The 21222-nt window shown below is 45.0% G+C and overlaps 1 protein-coding gene across 1 annotated transcript in view; it reads left to right on the top strand.

Moving 5' to 3' along the window:
• The first annotated feature begins 2308 nt into the window (after window positions 1–2308).
• LOC144156087 (RRP12-like protein) overlaps window positions 2309–21222 on the top strand; it is a 38846-nt gene continuing 19932 nt past the window's right edge. Inside the window, exons 1-20 of the mRNA XM_077687879.1 lie at window positions 2309–2539; window positions 3834–3999; window positions 5960–6086; window positions 6172–6248; window positions 6327–6432; window positions 7312–7428; window positions 9192–9330; window positions 11371–11498; window positions 14102–14203; window positions 14292–14383; window positions 14464–14575; window positions 16429–16605; window positions 16677–16712; window positions 16792–16934; window positions 17024–17145; window positions 17255–17364; window positions 17666–17777; window positions 17838–17992; window positions 18060–18127; window positions 18245–18338. Coding sequence (XP_077544005.1) covers window positions 2371–2539; window positions 3834–3999; window positions 5960–6086; window positions 6172–6248; window positions 6327–6432; window positions 7312–7428; window positions 9192–9330; window positions 11371–11498; window positions 14102–14203; window positions 14292–14383; window positions 14464–14575; window positions 16429–16605; window positions 16677–16712; window positions 16792–16934; window positions 17024–17145; window positions 17255–17364; window positions 17666–17777; window positions 17838–17992; window positions 18060–18127; window positions 18245–18338 — 2352 coding nt within the window. The 5' untranslated portion in view covers window positions 2309–2370. The remainder of the gene's footprint in view (window positions 2540–3833; window positions 4000–5959; window positions 6087–6171; window positions 6249–6326; window positions 6433–7311; window positions 7429–9191; window positions 9331–11370; window positions 11499–14101; window positions 14204–14291; window positions 14384–14463; window positions 14576–16428; window positions 16606–16676; window positions 16713–16791; window positions 16935–17023; window positions 17146–17254; window positions 17365–17665; window positions 17778–17837; window positions 17993–18059; window positions 18128–18244; window positions 18339–21222) is intronic.

The raw sequence follows: 21222 nt of genomic DNA, 5'->3' as shown, positions 1-21222 counted from the left end.
TTTGCGGGGTCGGGGGTCGCCTTTTTGTCCTATTTCAGTTTCATGTTTCGGAAGGTTGACACTGGGTAACTCAACGGCTGGACATCAGATGTGAATTTAAAGCATCGGGTTATGCAATTCCCGCTAACGCATACAAATAAATCCGTTTAACTCGATGACTCCGCCGCTGCTTATTTCGTAATTTTCGGCATGCTTAAAAGATACCACGTATAACATACCCTGCTTCTTTAATTAAATGCCCGTCCATCCAGCCAGCCATTGAGTTACCCGTATCTCATGAAATGGGCGCACCACCGCTAGCTCCATGTTGTACTTTTCCCACTAACACGCGAATTATTCCTTTTTCCTGTACTGACGCTACAAATACCATTGCGGCGAAAGGTATTCTTGAAGCGCAAATCCGCTGGCTCGCGCCTCTTTCATGCAGGCAGGTGCATGCCGCGCAGAGAAGACGCTCTGTGGAACAGCGGGGTGAAGTAGTGTCGCTGTACAAATAGAAAAATGTTTTTCTCTGCTAAAACAAAAACTGTTCTGATTAAACTTCCTGAAATAAATTGAGATCATTTCTACTAGTGAATGGCTTGTATTTGATATTTTCACTACGAGCACAACAACGCGCAATTTCAAGGTGAATATGGGCCAGAAAGGAGTCTTATCCAAGTTTGACAAACGTTTTCTCGCACATTTCACCTTTTTTCAGTGCAAATATAGTTTTAACAATTTTCCACAATGCTGAGATACAGGTACAAATGCTTAATTGGCAGAGAGAATGTGCTCGTATTTGCTAAAAATGTTTGAAAATGCTCGTCATCGTGTATTTTCTGAATGGTGTAATCACAACAAAGAAAAGGAAAAATATTTTAAAATGCGGCATAGAGCAGCCGCTTCAACATGATGCTAACAAAAAACAAAAAATGGTGGCCATTGTAAGAGAAGTTACTTTTTAATGAATTTTTTTCACAGACGTAAGTTTGCTTTAAACCCTGGAGGTAAAAGGGCCGCTAGAGAAAGGAGGAGGAGGAATAAACGTTTATTGTGCACACCACGATGTGCTCAGCCTCCCAAGTCCAGGAGGCCGCGAGTCCGAGCTGCGTCCAGAGCTCGTTGCACCAGGGCTTGCTGTCGCTCTGGTGCTGAGCTGGTCAGCTCGGACTCCCACTGCTCAGGGTTGGGGGATGGGATGGGGTTAGGGTGGTGAGGATATACGAGGATGACCCACAATTTTTACTGAGCAAATCCGTGATGGTCGATTTCACGGCTGGGACGTTTGGCATGGAATGACCCCAAAGGGCGCATGCATGACCAAAACATGTTGGAATCTGAGGGGCGGGTTTGTGGGAGCCCAGGTCTACAGTGTTCGAACAGCTGGCCAAAAAAGCACCGTGTCCCGTTTAAAGGAAATGCTAATTACCGGATCTAATAAATTTGATTACTACAATAGTGTACATATAGCTCACTGTAGTGTACGTATAGATCACAATCATACTTAGTTTTGGCGCTCTTTGTACCAGTTGGCCTTGTGCCATTAAAATCCAGTCATAATAATCATCAAACATCCTTAGCACCATGTTATTACTTAAAACAAAATGAGTTACACGAACCAGATGGCATAAGCCGTCACTCCAATTCAAAAAGGCCGCCTTTAGTTATCATCACCCAGAGTTACTGGATATAGACAGTTGCGAAACTCCCCATAGGCCCCATGTATCGAAAGCCGGTCTTCGGGTGCCCCCCTGCGCCGGGACAAGCACGGGGCAAGTTGACTAGCCTGTCGTCTGTCGGCAGGACGTTGAAGCAGTACTCAAGTGCTTGCGGCTGCTGCCGTAAGTCATAAAAAGAAAAGCCGCAAACACACAAGTAAATTTTACGTAATTATTGTGTTCTAATTTAAAAAGCAATCTTTATTTTACAGAAGAATTTTGAATAATAATAGTTTAGCGAAGTTCCGTTTTCATCTCCTAGGTGCCGCGCGCGTCGACTTGCCCCTCAGCTTCCACGGAGTCATAGAGAAAGAAAATTTTTTATTTCTCTATGACGGAGTGGGGGGGCTAGCGCCGCCCGGATTCTGAAGCGGAGTTTCGCAACTGTCTATATTGAGTAACTCTGATCATCACCCAGAGTAACTCTGATCATCACCATTATACAAAGCACAAAAAAGTAACTTAAAAACTAACAAAATTACTTTTTTTTTAATTTAATCATAGCATATTTTATTTTGCATTGCTGTTGTTTTACTTTATGACCCTTTTTTGTGAAATTAGCGATCCAAGGTGATCCAAGCCAAGCGAATCTCACGTCCCCATTTTGTTTTTGTTTGGTTAATGACTAACGCCTGCCTCTACGGCGTGGATAGTACCACGTGCGTTTGCGATGTCGGGTAAAAAAGTTAACGCGAAGGGCTTTCGGAAGCCTTTGACCGTGAAGAAAAAAGCGAACAGAATCGGCAAAGGGCAGAGCAGCAGTTCCAACCCTAGTCAGCGGAAATTCCGCGAGGAAGCGAAGAGCAAGGCGTTTTCGTTTGGAGCCATTCCTGCCAAAGGTCGGTACGCCAAGCACGTGTACAGCCCATATTTGGTGGCATCTGCGTCTCAGTGCTTTTGCAGGCGCAAGCGGCACTACCTGTGGCTAGCTTATTTGCTCCGAGTCACTGTCATCCGGTTTGCTCCAGTGCCTCATTTGACAATGTCGGTGTGACGTTGACCTGACGCAAAGCGTTGAATGATCACACTTCGTTACTCTTGATTTACTTTAGCAGAGGACATGCTGTCATTATTTCATGGCATTATTCTTGAAACTGGGGCTCGGGAAAGTGTCGTTTTGCTGCTGTAATGACGTTAGTCCGACTTAGTGTACTCTGCTATGAGTTGATTGTGAGGACTGTACCGGCTGTATTGCATTTTACCAGCGTCGTTGCGACCCAACTCGTAACCGTGACGCAGTAAGCGGCTAACGAAGGGCACGTTTTACCACCTTGCCAAGTTGATGGGAAATGAGTGCTGTAGTATTAGGGTGCAATAAATTCTTTTGCTTCCGCCTTTTGGTCTCATGATCACCGGATGTATATAACTAAAGCGAATTTCTTTTAGCATGGAAGCAGTTGGTAAAAACTGGTGCTAGCAGGGTCCGTACAGGCACATGTAGTGGCAAACATGCAAAATTGTGGCAGCTAATCTGGTTTGGGGGAAAAGATCCTTTCGGACATCCTGCTTGGCGTGTCAGTTGAGCCAAGTTCGTGTGTTGTGTGCAGGCTTATCCCAATCGCTACATTGTACTTGAATTTTATTTTCTTTCCATTCTCCTGTAACTGCACAGGAAAAAAATACTGTCGGCAGGTCAGTGGTCGCTTTATTGTGCACCTCTAGCAGCTTGTAGAGGGAAGTGTTGGTGTGGATAAGTGGTGGCTGAAAAAGTTTGTACTGATGACTTGGCAGACTCCTGGCTTCACTGTCAAGTAAACTGACTTGATTTTGAGAACAGAATGTAGTGCTGTATCTTCAATGCCTGCCTTGTTGACCTAGCACCTATGGCATTTTGAGGCAATGCCCTAGGTGAACAGTGCGATTTCTGGCCATTATGAGTAATACATATGAAGGCAAAACACAGCTTTATTCGGGACCCAATTTAACCCCAAATATTTGTTGAAGCGGGCGTCGACAACTGGGGTCGATCATACCTGTTGTCGACACCTGTTCCACCTGTTTGTCAGTCTGTACTTGCACCACTGGGCACAAAGCCTGTGGACAGCTCTGCGAAGTTGATAGGCTTGCACAGTCGTGGGGGCAAGTGCAACTCCTGTGCTGACGTTACTAGTGGTCTGCGTTGATGCCTCCCAGGTCCAACAACGCTGACGGTAGAGCGGCTCCAGAAGCACAATGGTTCTACCCAGGACCTTTCACAGCTGGCGGAAGATTCGCTTGACCGGCTCAGTGTCGGAGAGACTGATGGCGGTGACACAGTTGACTCGGCATGGACCCTTGCCTCTGTGCTGACCATGAACAAGTAAGCAGATGAACGAATTGTTAACTGTCCTTGTCAAGAAAGCAGTGACAAGCTAACGCTTTATGCTACGGTGTCTATTGTATCTCGTGTCAGTTATGTCGGGTACAACAGTTAAAGGGATTAAAAGCAAAAAGAAACAGTGAAGGGTAGGGCAGCAGTGTCAACCCTAGTCAGACAAGTTCCAAGGACAGGGGCAATGAAAGGACGCAAGCACTATTACAGTTGATCGTCAGTGCTTGTGTGTCCTTATAATACAAGACCAGTCTACACCAAATTGCAATGGCACTCGAGCATTGACTGAACTGCTGCACCATTGGATCGATCACTTGTCAGCCAGGCACGCTGTTATTGAGGCAGCTTTTGATGTGCTTAATTTGTGCTTGCTTATATGCTCGTACGACAGCTGCCACACGTCCCTTCCCAGTGGCCTGCACTTATGGCATGAGATCTAATGTTGCTACTGCTGGCATGATCCGCTACTGGTGTCACAGTGGTTTACCAAAGTTGTGCCTTTCGTGGCTGTGCCAACTTTTTTACCTGGTGTATCAGGCTTCCAACGACATTGTGGTAGTTGTTCTTCTCAGTTACAAAATGCCATTTTATGCATCAATGAATGGAGGAAAAGTCTGTTTATGGCAGGATGGCTCTTTGGCCTCGTAGGGGAAAAGGGTTCAGAAAGAAAAAAAAAAAAGTAAAAGTGTATTCACACATTCATGTGTACATTCACACACATATTCACACACATATCCATGTATGCACACATCTATGCACATTCACACACGTGCACACAATTACATTGGGCGATTAATGTCTGCCTTGTTTGTGTATGCTCAGAGGGAGAGGAGGGTGTTGTCAGGGGTGCTTCGCTGTTGTAGAGAGAGTAGTGATGTGCGGCTTCGAGTGTTGGCGTACTTCCATTGTGCAAGTGGAACAGCTCACTATGTTGTCCTGTTGCTGGTAGTTGTCGGTGGCCCAGGGCCTGCCGTGTTAGTGTCGGCACAGCCCCAGCGCATGCCTTGTGGATGAGGACCTGAGCTCCACACAGCAGTCCTCGTGGCCGTGAGTGTGCGTTGGTTATGATAGGCTGCCGGAGGGCGTGCTTCCGTTGTGTCCTGGCTGCCAAAATCAGCTGTTAGGTCGGGGTCATCTGGTGCAGGCATAGTCTGGGTTGCCAGGTCAGAACGGTCGTCCATGTGCTTGCTCATCAACACCTGTGTGGCTCCGTTGCCAATGCCATCATCAAGATCTGTGCTTGCCATTTTGGTACCTTAAACAAGCGTGCCAGAATGCCCTATCCTGTGGTGGGTGCAGCAGGGATTTGCAGCAAATAAGTTTGTTTTATTATACATTACAATATCTCACTAGAATATCTCGTGTCAGTTGTTGTCTTCTTTTTCTACCTATCATTTTTAAAATACTTTTAGGTTTGTAGATTTCAACTTTTCTACGTAGTCCTACTTCGCAAAATCCCTTTAACTACTTCAGCCAAATGGTTGATACTCATTCCCTGCACGTATGCTTCAAATTCTTGCTACCCTTTGTGGTAAAAGAAATTAATGTTAGTTAGCAGTACAAGTTTAATTGTGAAAGTCCTTCTGAAGCCAATGGTATGCCGAGGAAAATGTAGTGCAAAGGAAGTTTGTGTTGGTCTAGTGCTAATGCTGAGGCGGGCTTGAAGTGTTGCCAAAAAAAGTGTTCCATGCTGTGGAACATGTAACAACAGTCTGCAGTAAGAGCATGTAGGCAATGAACGCACCAAGCATTGTCTTGGTGCAATGCTGCATGGCGATTATATAGTAATACAATTTGGTCAGTGCCCGAGTGCCTTGTCTGTTGCCAGTGGTGCATTTATCTCTCTAATGAGGACTGATAAAGCTTCGGAATGAGACAAAAGGGGTCAGTGTGGCATGTCGCTTTCTTGCACTGCGATTCTAACTCATCTATACTCTGGCAATTTCAGGCTCCTCACGAAATGGGACCCGACATCAGCCTTGCATAAGGAAATGCTGGCAATGTACTCTGCGGCCACGGAAATCATAAAGACTAGAGGGGGCCAAGAAACTGACACAGAGTACTTTGCTGTGCTGGTAATGAGGTTTTTATATCTCCTGTGGCACATCCTTTGTTAAGTGGCAGTGACGTTTGTGTTCATGCTTTTGATTGCTTTCACAGAGCTCAACATTGGAGACTGTGGACACTGATGTCTCCCGCACATCGGCAGCTGCACTGCTTGCTATTTATGCCAACCGGTGGGTGCTTAGGCTTGAAAAGCTTAGCTCAGCTTCGAATTTTGGCCTTATTTGCACATTCTTTTTGTGTTGGGGCAGGGTTCCACCTGCTGTGCTGAGGAAGAAGTTCTCTTGGATCACAACCATGTGCATCAACCTAATTGAACACTACGCGACCTCTGTACACATCCTACTGATCCGCAACGTATGTACATTTATCATGAGCCTTCCGTATAGTCAGCTGGGGCCAGCACAGTGTTGCATGCCTTGCTTTGCCATATGGGAACACCACATGCGAGTTCGAACTCTCTGGCTCTTTTGGAACTCCAGCTACACTTGCTTAACACAAGATTTCTGAGGCCTTGTGCATGCATGTTGTCTAGCTCGTATGAAAGCCAGTGTTTTATACACTGGGTTAACCGTAGGGAATTTCTAAATAAACAGGCGAAAATAATTTTAATTTTGCACTAAAATTTTTCTGAAGTCTGAAAGGTGGCCATGTAGTGTCTAAATGTGACACTACGTGTCGCCACCTTTCGGTGAAGTTGTTTGGACGCATAAGGTAGTGTCACTTTTGACACTTCATTATGTGTCCAAACAACTCCGCCGACTTCAACGCATGATTCAAAAACCCCCATGAAGGAATACGAAAGGTTGCACATTATTGTTGTTTTAGCCGAGGGCAAGTTTTTAAAAATCTCACGTGCAGTAAAAGTATGTTGTGCATTCCTTTTGGCGGGACATGTATGCCTGGTAGATCTAAAACTTCCGATTTTAAAAGTTCTAGGCCGCTATCAGCAAAACCGGTTTGGGTTAGGGGGTTTTAAGTGAGGCCCTTTTATTTGGGATAAAGAAAATATACTTGACAAAAATCAGTTTGTCTGTCCCTATGTAACCCCGAAAGCATTAATCAAAACCCCATCCCATGACCGTGTCAATTTGACCTTGTGAATTTTGAGCTTATTCTGAGAAGGTGCATGCGTAGTGGTGCGGAGCTACAGTCACGGCACCCACAGTCATCACGTCTTCTGGTTCCTCTGTACCCATGCCTGCCAACCGAGCTTTTTTCTTCAATTTTGTGCAGCTGTTGAGCTTGATGGCTTCCTGCCTGAAAAGCTTGGAACTGGCCTCTTGGAATGAGTCGTCCACACGTCAAGTTTTTGCCTTCATGTGTCCCTTCACTACTCACAGCAAGCCGAGGGTGAGAAGGCTTTTATTTATGCCTGTGCGGCGAGCCTAGTGGCCTTGCACTCATCGTGGTTTACTATTTCGTATGTATCCCTATATATCGTGTGATAGGTGGTCCAAATTGTCCCCCCTCCTTCACTGTGCCATGTCTTGAAGCCCAGGTGTAGCGTTCAGTGCCTGTAAACTTCGAATTTCATAGATTGGGGTGGTTGTCTGCCATCATTTGCCCATATCTGCTGGGGTTGAAAATTTAAAAGCACAAACATGCTATTACAGTTATGTTACGCGGGTTTGTGCTGGTTCATGGATTGTGTCATTGGTGAGGGTGGATATTTTCCCTGGTGAATTCTTTAGCACTTTTTCTATCTCAATCACGAATTTTGGAAGCATCAAGAAAAGGAGGTGAAATGCCAGGCTTTTTCACTGCTCGAAAGAAGCTGGGAACTGGGCAGGTGTGCCTGAAGTTTGTCTGCATGCATGATACCCAGGGCAGCAGCCTCTGCAGTGCAGGGTTTGAATGAGGTGCTTTCTCAGCCCATGGTATACATTTTGCAGATTTTTTTGACAGTTGGGACATTTTTTGTATAAACTTTTTTATTGAATGTTTTTTATGATGCCCTTACACCTTTGTAATTAGAATGTATCATGTCTCATTTAATGATGACTTGTGCAGTTCATGTTAGCTTAAAGGAAGCAAAAAAAAAAATACCATTGTCAGCTCGTAGGTTCTGACATTTTTTTTTCTTTAACCAGCTAAAGTCACGTCAGGTGTCATATAGAGAGTGTAATCAGCCTTAAAGCTAAGCACTACATGAATTCCTTTTTTTTAGTTTGCTGTTTTTGTAACTAATTTTGTCCCTCTGCAACTAAAGGGAATTTATAGGGGCCATGGAGACAAAATACAAACTTGTTTAATTTGAAAGAACTAGCCCTTAATGACTCACTAAATTTCTTTCCAGCCCTGAAAGAGGTTTTTTTAACCAAAGAAATATGGAAAAACTTTCCAGTTACATGCTACACATCAGCAGTAACATACTAGGTTTAATACTAAGTAACCAGTGTGTTAAATGCATGTTAGCATTCAAATAGTACAATCAAATGGAACCAGTGGCCCCACTGCAATTCCGCAGCCAAACCAAGTATTTTGGCTCTGGCTCTGGCTGTCAGCTGCCAATCTCATGGATAAGTCCCTGTGGCCAGCCAAGGGTGGCTGGCGAGTCACCACTGCTTCATCTGTTTTTCATAACTAGCGAAGTTGTTAGGTGTTTGCGTTCAAATTGGGACAAGGCAGGCTTGAATGAACCAAACTTAAAACGTACATCTTGTATTCGTGGCCCCTTTAAATGTTGACAACGCCAGAAACGTGGTTGTCTCTTTGTGTGGCTTAGTCACCCACGATTTTCTAGAGCTGGGGATGAGCCTGTGTGTATGGGGTTGTAGTGCTAAAATCCCCAGATGGGCCTGAATAATTAGGTAGCCCTCTACTGTGACATGCCTTATAGATCAGGTGTAGTGTAAAACTCCAGTTTGAATTTTGACAGGAACTGCGTAGGAGGAGGATGGCTGAGCTGTAAAAGAAATGGAAGAGGGATTAGGTGAATACATTTTAGGGTTTGCTCCAATTTGTTAGAATTTGCATCAGTAGGGAGGTTGTGTGCAGCTTTGACCGGTGTAGTGCAGTGTGTGTTGCTGGTTATGGGCTTCATACTACCTTTGTGCCTTGCTAGGGCCTTGGGGATCACTGACCTGTACTTTCTTTTCCCCCTTTGTGGCAAGCTTCGCAAGTATGCCCATAAGGCCCTGCACAATGTCCTGTCTGGCAGCTGCGTCATGAGTGCACCTAACGCCCCAGCCACACACCCAGCAATTCCTTGGATTACCACCTTCTGCATCCAAGTGATCAGGGCATCCACAAGTAAGTTGCCCTTGCCACTGTTTCAGGCACAGGCGTTGCCTGCCAGGGCCGGGTTGGGAATTCTTTTCGGACCGGAAGCAGTGATGGTGTAGTTGAGGGGGGCACAGCTGTAACCTACTGTTAAAGGAGTTGGCTGACATTTGTCGGAAAGGGGAGGTGGTGAGGTGTTCACTTTCAATGAAGGCTGTACAGACGGACCTTAAAATGTCCCCTTGGACTTAGAAGCTAGCATGCACAAGTTTGTTGAACATCTAGTTGTAAAAGCTAAAATAAACAGAGGTATGTGTTTGTGTGTCATTCTTAGTGCCAAACTTTAGCTAAAGCTTGGCAGGGCATAGAATTGCCGCCCATTGTCTTACCAACTGGTGCATATTTTTCATATGTCTATTTCTAAGTGTGTTACCTTCATGTAAGTGGCCCATGCGCTTTAAGACGTTTTACTGCATCTTTGGTACCAAACATGGGGTGACGTCTTTGGCCATTTTCACTGGTACAGTTTTTCGACAGGTATGTTAGACATCACCGTTGTCATGGGGCCAGGTGGACATGTTCACTTCAGCTACATTTAAGTTGTGGATTGCCTGGCCATGCAACAATTGTCTTTGAATAGAACAACTAAGCTTTCTTTGTGTTAGAAGTGTTTTTTTTTTTTTCTTTTTTTAAAGGCATGTAGCGATATTCAGGTTTTCAGCATGTTTTCCCTAACTTTCCCGTCAGGGTGACCTGTTGCTTGCATCTTACTGTGCAGAACAAAACAGCAAATAATTTGTTTCCAGGGTGGAAGCAGGAAGTGTTTTCTTGCTATTTTCAAATTCAAATTGCTGCGTTCAGTTTGCTTACAGTGTTAGAGGTGTTGGCAAGCTCTTTTAGCAACAAATTGTCTTTATTGAAAGGAAATGCCAACTTGTCTTTTTAATTTTCTGTCGCTTGTCTTGTTTATTCAGTGCGTAGGCCTATGCCAGATGTGCCCACTAAAGGCACACACTGAATATTGCTATGAACATCAAGCAAATAAATAGTATGCCCTGCCCAATGGTCTGCCAACTTGGTACTCAGGACAGTGTCTAAGCAAGTGACACTGCATTGTCGTGGGAAAAAAAAAGGCCATTTTTATTCATGCTTTTTTTTAATGTCATCTGCATTAGTCTTCTACAATCTACATTTGCTTATTAACGTAAATGCAACCACCAGCATAATGCATGGGCATGCTGTCTAGAGTTTTCCATGGCTTACATGGTTAACGTCAAAAATAGTTTACATGGTAAAATTACCAGAAAGGGCATTATAAAAATTTGCACATTTTCAGAACTATGAAAGTGACATAATAAAATGCTAGAAGATGAAGGTTATGAAAAAAAGCATGAATTGTAGTTGTGACACAAAAGTAATACTATCTGAACATCAAAAGAGCACTCCTCACCCCCCTCCCGCCCTCTTACTTTAGAAAGGACAAGACCGTTACGCCTGTATTTGTCATTATAGGGGGTAAGGCACATGCTTGCTGATGGGAGCAGTTTTGTATGACAAGTGGCTCCATTGGTTTTCGCAATTGTCTCGCTCAGGTGGCAACATGAGCAGTGATTCCTTTTCTCGCAATTTCCTACAACTTCTACTTTTACTAAATTTTTTTGATAGGTAAAGCCCTGCTGCCTCCATCCCATTGTTGTGGAATTTGTTCTGTGCCATTTCCTCCATTCCATTTTACTGCTCAGTCTGTGTTGTGTTGATCAGCCTCCAGGCTTGCAATTTTCCCTCCCGCATGTGTACTCAGACATGTAAATATTTGTCGCACATTCCAGTGCTAAGTTCCAAGGCCTTACTCTGCCAAGCTTGATAAGTGCTCTGACTTGACTTCGCAGCCCTTGTAAAAGAGCTGAGGTTAATTTGCACTGGAATGAAAATAATTGGCAGTGTCTTTCATTATTATTTTTGAAAAACCGGGCTCGTTCACTGTCACATCATTATTGTTCCCTTGATGCTTCGTTTGATGGGCTTGGTTGGGGCATGACATTTATGCTGTTATTTCTGTCTGAATTGCAGCGACGTCTGTGCCCATATCAACTCTACACGTTTTTGGCTTTCTGAAGATGGTGCTGCCGCTGTGTTCGCAGTCTGAAGTGAAGTCTACGTGTGAAGCAATGCTTGAAATCATGGGCGCTGGTCACCCGGTAAGCGATTTCATCCATGCAGCAAAGCACGCTCCTCCTGCAACACTCCTGCAGCAGCCCTTGAGCGCACTGCTCTCCATTACTCTCCAGCACCACAAAGAGACTAGGTGGCCAACAAAACGAAGAGGGGCTGCAAATAGTTGCATGGCAGGCTACGCAGGCCTTGTGGCCTGAGTTCACCGAATGAGCCGTGTAGAAATATTTCCCCAAACTATGCCATGCGATTCTTCTGTACGCATTTAACTTGCCGCTGTCAAGAGTAAAGTTGTTCTAGCACAACCACTGCACAGTGAGCTTGTTTGGTGACCTTTGGCAGTCTAATGTTGTCACTGGCAAATAACAACGCAAGGTGCTGCCAGTAAATAAGATGTATTGGAGTGAACCTGTGCTCAGTGGCAGGGCTTTGGTAAATCGAATGCGGTGGCGTTTTCTCCTTGTGCATTTATCTCTAAACGCCCTCCTTTCCAAAACCATCTTATTAGATTGAGAACATTGTCAATTAAACAAGGACAGCCTGGGTTTGTGACAAGGTGACACCCTTCCCTATCAAGCAAGATGCCTGGTGCAGTGTACAACAGGAGCAAACAAACACTTGGCTTGAAACACAATATAAGATAACTAGACGCAGTAATGCGCTGGTAACAGAACATTAACAAAATGAATCCCAAGGCATAGTTCGTGGCGATATGGCGCATCAGGAAGAGAGAGAAGAAACTAGAACCCATTTAGCATAAACGTATGCAACCAGGCCTGAGTGAAGGGGGCATTTACCCTCCCTAAGCTCTGTAAATTTCCAGTTTTGAGCAGAAGGAAAGAGTGCGAGAAAGAACTCATCAGATGAAAATAACAGCCCGACCGGCATTCACCGGCCAGTCATAAAGCTTAGGGGCCCTGCAGACAAAACACAAGTTTCGTTCATTCGAAAGATTGCCTTGTTAGAATTATACTGACACCACTTTTAACGTAAACTTCGCTCAGATAAGCTACATAATTGGGGAAAAAGGGAGTGGTCATGTGGCTCACTACCTCATTTCCCGCACTAGCGCATAAGATGTCATATGCACAGCTGTGCGATTGGCTGAGACCGGCAAAAGCAAACGCAGGTTAGGCAGAGCTTATAATATAAGCTTGCAAAATGAGCAATTTTCGCCTAAGTGTAATGCATATTCATTTTACAGCACTGCAGTAAGAATGGGGGGGTGAAACTATGGAAGTTATGGGAGTACATGTAAACATAGAAGTACCAGTACGTACTGCTGTTGGTACTGCACGCACTGTGCTTGTTATAGCTGCACAGCAGTGCATTTGTGGTTGTCTCGGACGACACTGGCCGATTGGCATAAGCGACATTGTCTTACATGACCTTATCTGTCAAACATACCCCATGTTTTATGAAGCGATCACTACCCACCGCGGTGGCTCAGTGGCTATGGTGTGCTGCTGAGCCCAAGGGTGGGTTTCAATTCCAGGCCACGGCGGCCGCTTTTCTGATGGAGGCGAAAAGCGAAAACTCCTGTGTTCGAGATTTCAGTGCGCATTAAATATCCCCAGGTGGTCAAAATTAATCTGGAGCCCTCCACTACGGCACGCCTCATCGTTTGTGTGTTAAAACCTCATAATCAAATCAAAATGAAGCAATTACTACCTATCGTAACAAAAACAAGCCAGGTGTAAATACGGTCAAAAACAAAGCAAAGGGTAATAGAGGTGTGGAGCAGTATGGTGGCACCATCTAGGAGGACTGACAGTAAACAAGGCTGCACACTCTGCTGCATACTGAACAGCGCACTTGAAGTTCGCTTGAAGACCCGTCCATGTGACGTCATGGCAGACATCACGAAGACATGAATTGGTGGGAGAATCAAAATTTAAACTTACATTGAATAATTTCGCAGTGAATAAAGCATCACTTGCTGCCGGTCAAGGGCTGGGGGCACTATAAAATACCAAATCTTTCGAATAAAACAAACTTGTATTTTGTCTGCATGCCTTAATGAGCAGTTAACTGAAATGGGCAGGGTGGCGGGACCCCACTTTAGTTTGACAGTGCATACTACAATAAAACATGCTGTTGGGCTAGTTGGTACATACTGAATAGGGGGCTGAGCGCAAAGACGACGAGGACGGTGACTGTGACAGACAAGACAGGCGCTTCTCGTCTGCCACCGTCGTCTTCTTTGCGCAAAGTGTCCCACTAAGTACATACTAAATTTTATTGCTAGTTCCATTGCGCTATGACTGTGCACATGCTGTTAGCATTTGGTACATTCACTCCATTTTACCACCCGCCGCGGTGGCTCAGTGGCTAAGGCGTTGCGCAGCTGAGCACAAGGTGGCGGGTTCGATTTCCGGCCGCGGCGGCCACTTTTCTGATGGAGGCGAAAAGCAAAAACGCCCGTGTGTACGAGATTTCGGCGCACGTTAAAGATCCCCAGGTGGTCAAAATTAATCCGGAGCCCTCCACTACGGCGCGCCTCATCGCCTGCGTTGTGTCGGCGCGTTAAACCCTAGAATCAATCGATCAATCAATCACTCCATTTTACCGGAAATTCAGGGCACTGCAATACATTTACAACTATATTTTCTTTTCTCATCTTTTATAGACTGTTGTGCGTACCGGAATGCAAACCCTGCAGTCTTTCTTTGCATCAAAGCCACGCCCGAATGTGACCTTAGGTCCTGAGCTGAATGCACAACTGATCAATGTATGTATCCCGTTTTCGTGCTGAAAGCATGCATTTAAAATTTCTTTTCCCCCACCATCTGTGGTTTCACGTGAAACTGTGTTTGCAGGCACTGTACGACTACAAGCCTGGTGTGCGGGACACCAAACTGATTGAAGTCTGGCTTGGCCTGATGCAAAGCGCTTTGACGAACCTTCAGAGGTGGTTATGATTACCAGTGACACCCAGGGGGAGAAAAGGAGTGTTTAGGTGACGGCCGTTGTTGTTTTGTTTGTTTCCAGTTTGTCTGATGAGTTGTTCTTGCACAACCTTCCAAAATTCGTTGGAATTGCTGTGGACTGCTGGCAGCATGGGAAGCCGGAGATCCATGACACCGTAGTGTGTGTCATAACGGTAAGCATGTGGTTTTGCCATGGCTTTTGCCCAAGCTATGCAGTCGAGTTTTAGCCACCAAGACGCTTATTCAGCTGCAGTAGTTCAAAAAAGAGACTGGTAGCATGGTGACTATAAAGGCAAAAAAAAAGATGGGTTGTATGGTGATCATAAAGGCATGGAAGACCATAAAGGCATAACGTATAATTGAAGAAAAATGTGAAAGACGGGTGTGATTTGATAAAAACTTCTTAATCATTTAGTATTAACCCTCTTTGCCTTCTAATGTCTCTTGGTGAAGGTGTGTTGATGGATGTGCCCTTTATGCACGGGCATGTGAAGTACATGAACAGGCATTTGTAGAAATGCTCTTTATGTACACAACATCGAAAACCAAGTGGGTAAAAATAAGTACTACTGTTTTTCTAGGTACAGATAATTTCTTGCACCTGGCATCACTGTATTTGAAAGGCAAGGTTATTCTGCCAAACTTTTGGTATATTTTGAAATTTCCTTGCTGGTGCCAGGGAGCTCCCTATGGGCAAAATTGTTGCTGTTTCATTTTGAGAAAGCAAGTGTGCCTTGAAAGGCATTCAAGAATGTACTGTTTAAATAAAGCAAGCATTTCAGCAAAAAAGAATTTGGGCCCATATAGCTAGCATGTACTGTATTAATGTAGTTCTAGGCACTGTTTTATTTTTTAACCAAACAGTAGTCTAAAATGTAAAGGAAGGGGGCTGAGGAGGCAAGAGTTATCAAATTTCGGGATGCCTCAAATCGTGTGCATTTAATGACTGGTACGCAGTGTTATGAGGAGTTTTGTGCTTTGCATAGTACAAAATGTGTTGATGTTTTGCAAGTTGAAGTTCTTAAATGAATTTTCTTACAGCAACTTGCCTTTAGTGCCTATTATTTTACATATTCTTGCAACTGTATGTTTGTCTGCATCACTCAGGAAGTGTGTACCGATATTGGATTGGCCTGTCAGGACCTTTAATATGCAACCCTGGGCCCATCAGGATATGGGAGAACAACATTAATTCTCTAGGTGCAAGTGCTGTTCAACCTTAAAGAGCTCGCGAAAGGGCAAGGGAGTTCAAGCAGGTCAAACGGGGGCCCAGTTGTGCTTATAAGATACTTTATTTCCGGTGTTCTAAATTTCTTGAGTGAAGCTTGAATACATAGCTTGCACTGACGTCACGATAGCTGCCATTTTGGTGAACCGCGTGAACTGTGAAAGGCGGTGAATTTATCTTGTGCTCTTATCTCGAGCAATGCTAGGGAAGCTGCGAGCAGTGCACAAGAAAGAGCGGTGTTGACGTCACGTGCAAGCTATGTATGAGCTGACATACTTTTCAGTGCCACACACATTGTTGTCAATAGAGCGCCCATTCAGGGGCGCCTAATTCACCGTGAAAGGGTTTTTGAAAGGACCTTTCAGTCTCCCCTCTCGGTAGGTGGAACCGCAAGGCCCGAGCGCCTATCTTCGCTTTCCTTTGCGGAGGCTACTGACAACAAAGTAGCTTGCGCAGTGCTGCATGCAGCTTGTGGTATGAACTATAGAGACCTGTCCATTTTGCTCAAAGCTGCAATTTACTGAACTTAAATTGCATTTGTTCTCAGGTGACTAAGCTTTGCTGGGTGTGGCCAAACTTTTAAATGGCTGCAAATGCACGGTATGAGAAGAGCAAATGAATAGCGTTGATAATTGGAGATTTTGACAGTGTGTACTCATTCATGAGGTACTTAATTACTGCACTTAATTAAGGTGTGCATTCTTGCTTTCAAAGCCACATTATTTTTCCATACTTAATGCCACCAGGAAAACAGCCCTGGCGGTGGGCTTTCAACTTTGCCGCCTGTCGTATTTGCAGACTCTGCTCCAGACTCCTTTCCAGGTGTGCCTGGAAAACGAAGTGGATTCAACGTCTCGGACCAGTCTGTGCTACATTGCTGGCAGCAAAGTTGTGGAGCATTTTGAGCAAACTTTGCACTTTAGATTTGCTTCGGCCTGGGTTCACGTGGTCTTCACCTGGGCCACTCTTTTTGAGGTATGTACATGCACCTGCGGGGCTACGGTGGCTTTCCTAGCAAGTGCGCTAAACACTTTGCCCCTGTGCAGGTCATTGGCAAGCGGTGTCCTGATGTCATGATGGAGGTTTGTTGCCCTGATATGTCTTGTTTGGGATGTGAATGGACTGCGTCACAAGCTTCCTGTGCTTTTCATTTTCCCACAGCCTCTGCGCATGATTGCTTGTATGCACGGATCTCTAACAATCAACAACGATGCCGTCGTTGAGCGAGCCGTGGGTGCTGCTATCAAAACCATGGGGCCAGAGCGTGTGCTGAAAGCGTTCCCACTGCAGATGGCTGGCGAAGAGTGAGTGCCCTCTTTTGGCCTCTGACACAAACTGGGTAGCCTGCTACGAGCATGTTGCGATGCATTCCTTCTTTTTTATCTGCTTGTAGAGGCAGCCAAGACTTCTCGCGTAGTTGGATGCTGCCAGTTTTGCGTGACAACGTAAAATATACACGGCTGGCGTTCTTCACAACATACTTCCTGCCACTCGCTTCTGCCTTCCACGAGTGTGGTGAGTTTGCCGGACTGGGCTTTAAGGCCGACCAGTTTTTTTCTTATCACTGTGTGGCCAAGTGGGGGACCTCACCTCCATTTACTGACAGGCTTGCTTTTTTCTTCAGCTGAAACTGCAGAAAGGCCCTCGTCTTTGACAAAGTCCTACGAGTTGCTGGAAAAACAGATCTGGTCTCTGCTTCCTGGTTTTTGTACTGGCCCGACAGATCTTAAAGAGGTCAGTGGTGGCCCTTTCTGTTTGCATTTGAGTTACTTCTGGACTTGGACTTTTCTTTGCTACATGTCTACAACATCCTAGCTTTTGGGCCTCTTGTGTTTTCTAAAATCTAACCTAACATATAGGCAGCCAGTACCTTTTGACTGTTGCAGTTGACATCACCTTACTAGCTACCTTTAGTGTGTTCTTTGTGGTTAATCATTGGAAAGGTCCCTTGCAGCTTAGGTTGGCCTGGAGAGAAAAAGAAATGCGTTATTGTGTATTGCTGCAGTAGTATTTCATAATTTTTTTTCCCTCTTAGTCTTTCCCTAGGATTGCCAAAACTCTTGGCAACTATCTAGTCAACCGTGAAGATCTGAGGCTTGACATCATGTCTGCTCTTAGACACCTGATCAGTACCAGCGTGGCAAACGGTGAGTGGGAGATACGCGCGCATGTGGCTAGAGTAGTGCCAAACTGCCTACCTTTTGCAGAAGAAAATCTGGAGGAGATTAAGAAGTACTCCAAGAACTTCCTGCCTATCCTGTTCAATATCTACACTACCAAGGCAACGTCATCACGTGGTGAAGGAATACGGTTGGCTGCCTATGACACCATCAAGGTGTTCGTTGGAATTACAGACGAGCAGGTAGCGTTTGCATCCTCTTCGCAAAGGGACGCCTTGATTGGAACAGCATCGGTCTTATTTCTTTCAGCTGTGCTGCACACTTTTTGTCACCGCATCTGCAAAGCTCTCAACCGAAGAGCTGAGCGCCTTCACCAAGTAAGTGTGGTCCCCCTTCAGGTGGTTGGGGTGGATTTTTTGGAATTTTACAATTTAGTTTGTGCCTTGTGGTGACAGGTGGTGTGCAAAAATTGTGTTATGTCTTTGTGATTTCAGGCAGGCAATTTTAGATCTGGGCAGGGCTCTAGCCCCCAAAATAAATGCCGAGCACATTCAGAATTTGTACCTGGTGGGCAAGCGCCACTTGGAGGTGAGAACGCATCATTGTTCTGCTCCTTTTGCACACCTGTCGCACGTGCTGTGCGGAACCCTGTCTAGGCACTACGTGAAAGTGGAAGAAACTAGCCCTTGAATTTTTGAACTCTATCTAGGGGGACTTGAGCTTAACGAGTTGCTGTTTTAGCTGAAAGATTCCTCTTTTCGCATTGTCTTCTGTTGGATGACAAACAGTGCTTTTTTAGTTTATTTATTACATACTGCAGTCCCGTTTAAGGGGGTACATGCGTCAGTGGGACCAAGAAATTGCCCAATAAAGCATTTTTTTAGGTATCATTTTTTTCTTAGTTTGCTGAGTTTTTCCTCCGAATAGTTGGTACTTAATGAACGTTACCAGGTACTTGTAGCCGGTATTCAATGGCGTGGAATGCATGCAGGCAACCACGTGTGCGCCGCCATATCTGTGGCCAAGCATCTGTTGCTAGGCGATGTTGTGCGCACGGCCCGCAGATAAGGCACCCCTCTTCTCCTCCATGCAACTGTGTGAGTGCGCCCACGGCCTAGCTAGAGCAGCGGCGTGCGCGCATTGGTGGCGGAACTTTACGTCGAGACGGGGCTGCATTGTTCTCGCCGCCGCCGCTGCCGCTGCAAAGGCCGTATCAACACAGCGCGTGCCGCCGCTCTAGCCCGGCCGTGGTGCGCCATCACTTGTTACGTCGGGCTCCGCGAGGCGGCGGTACTTGTCCACGCTAAGCACGACTGTGAAACATAGACTGTTTCAAGTTACAAACTCTACCTCACCGAACGCGCAGTATTCCCTCGAGTTCAATGTAAGTGCGATTAATAACATCTCTGTTGACGCCACCATTTAGAATCGGATTGGAACGGAGCAGATGACGCACGCCGGTGTTTTTTTTTCTTCGGCGTGCGGGTGCAGTGGCTCAAGCCGCGCCGTGTCCTTGGCGCATCGGCCATGTCTGTGGCTGTTTCCAGTGTTGCCTAAACTTTTCAACGAATAGCACGTATAAGCCACACAGGCTGGATTTTGATGAGAGCAGTACTCCAGTGATAGGAAATTCTCAAGAGGTACATCCCGGCATGTAGAGCAGCTAAAAAGATAATTTCAAGCTGAATGTTTAAACCATCCAATAAGGGAAGCGGATTTCGCATTTTGTGTTTTGGTAGTTGTTCAGTTAGCATTATTTTTAATTGCTTAGCACGAGTACTTTAAACCTAGAAGTTAGAATCGATGTAAACTTGTATGTGATTGCAAAACAAAAAAAACTGCTTCCCACATTTCATTCTCCACAACTTCTGGTATCTATTCATGCCTTGATGGTTGGCAATTTTTTGCTAAGTTTTTCCATTGTTCTCAATAACAATCAAGAAAGGTTTTTAGTTATCTTAAACTAAATGCCTTACATCAAAACTAATTTATATTTGTAATCGGCTAAAAAAACTGAACAAGTCCATAAAGTTTCATCAAGATTGGTCGGAAAACAAACAAACAAAAAGCTAAGACCAGTGTGCGGCCTTAAAGGGCCCATGCATAAAAATGCAAGTTTGTTTTATTCAAAAGCTTTTGTGCTTATAGTGCCCCCAGCACTTGCCTGGCAGCAAACGATGCCGTATTCACTGAGAAATTAATCAATTTAGATTAAAATTTTGATTCTCCCGTCAAATTGTGCATTTTCATGACGTCTGCCATAAAGTCACAGGGGTGGGAATTCAAATGAACTTCCAGTGCGTCATTAGACTCTGCAGCCTTGCTTACCGTCAGTCCTCCCAGATGGCGCTGCCACACTCAGCCGCGGACCGTTGTCCGCCATTGCTTTGTTTTTGACCGTATTTGAACCTGGCTTGTTTTGTTACAGTAGAAAGTAATCGTTTCGTGAAACATGGGGTATGCTTGACAACAGGGTCACGTAACACAGTTGCTTACTCCAATCGGCCAGGGTCGTGTGAGACAACTCCAAAGTGGTGGACTGCTATGCAGCTAAAACAAGAATAGTGCGCCCAGTACCAACAGAAGTGCGCATTGTTACTTCTATGTTTTTGTGCATTTTGGTAACTGCATCATTCTTACTGCTGCAAAATGAATGTGCATTACATTTACACTCAAATACCTCATGAGCCAGTTCGGCCTGTCTTCATATGACCAGTTTTTGGGAGAACGGAACCCCTTTCGAGGGGGCCCATTTTTGTAGCAGGGAGGGAGAAAAAAAAATACGCCTCAAGTGTCCTGCTAATACCTTACTACAGTTCGGAATCGTTGATCAATCCTAGTGAAATTTTGGAGGGGGCTATAGCCGCATGTAATAACCCTATGCCACATAACTACGTAGCTGTGGGCTATGTTTTTGCTTCAGGCGATGAAAGTGATTAAAATAATCTTAAGCTGGCCTTAACCCCCAGTGCTGTCTGAGAAAATTGCGGCCGTAATTTGCTCGTAATGCTTTCAACTTTTAAAAGTCCTTGCTCTCTACGAGAGCCACTTCAGGTGGCACAGTGTCCCGGCCACTCGTAAAGATGCTTGCAGCATTTGCCTGTGAAACATGATTTTTCCCCATGTTATTGCACCATAGCTGTTTGTTAATGGCATTGTCAGAATAAAATAGCATAATTTATTTGAAATCCTTAGGCATAATTCACACAGCCGTTTTTCTCCCTGCCTTGTCACCGTCACGTCAAAGTCTACCATCATGGGCGACGGTTTTTCGGGCGATTTCTCTTTGAAAATGGGGTGCTGGTGATGGGAGCCTGAGCTCCGCATTTCAGTTCTGTCAATGTGTTGGAACCATGCGCCATGAAAAACTAGCTGATCAGAAAACTTTATTCTACTAAATTCAGCGGAAAATGAGCTCGCAGTTGGCAACAAAAATTCACACCACAACCGCCACGACCAGTCTACGTATCCA

This window comes from Haemaphysalis longicornis, unplaced genomic scaffold, assembly GCF_048455015.1.
Source record: "Haemaphysalis longicornis isolate Haplotype H1 unplaced genomic scaffold, Haemaphysalis longicornis Haplotype H1 scaffold_1, whole genome shotgun sequence".
Lineage (NCBI taxonomy): Eukaryota > Metazoa > Arthropoda > Arachnida > Ixodida > Ixodidae > Haemaphysalis > Haemaphysalis longicornis.
This window is presented reverse-complemented; position numbering and strand designations above follow the sequence as displayed.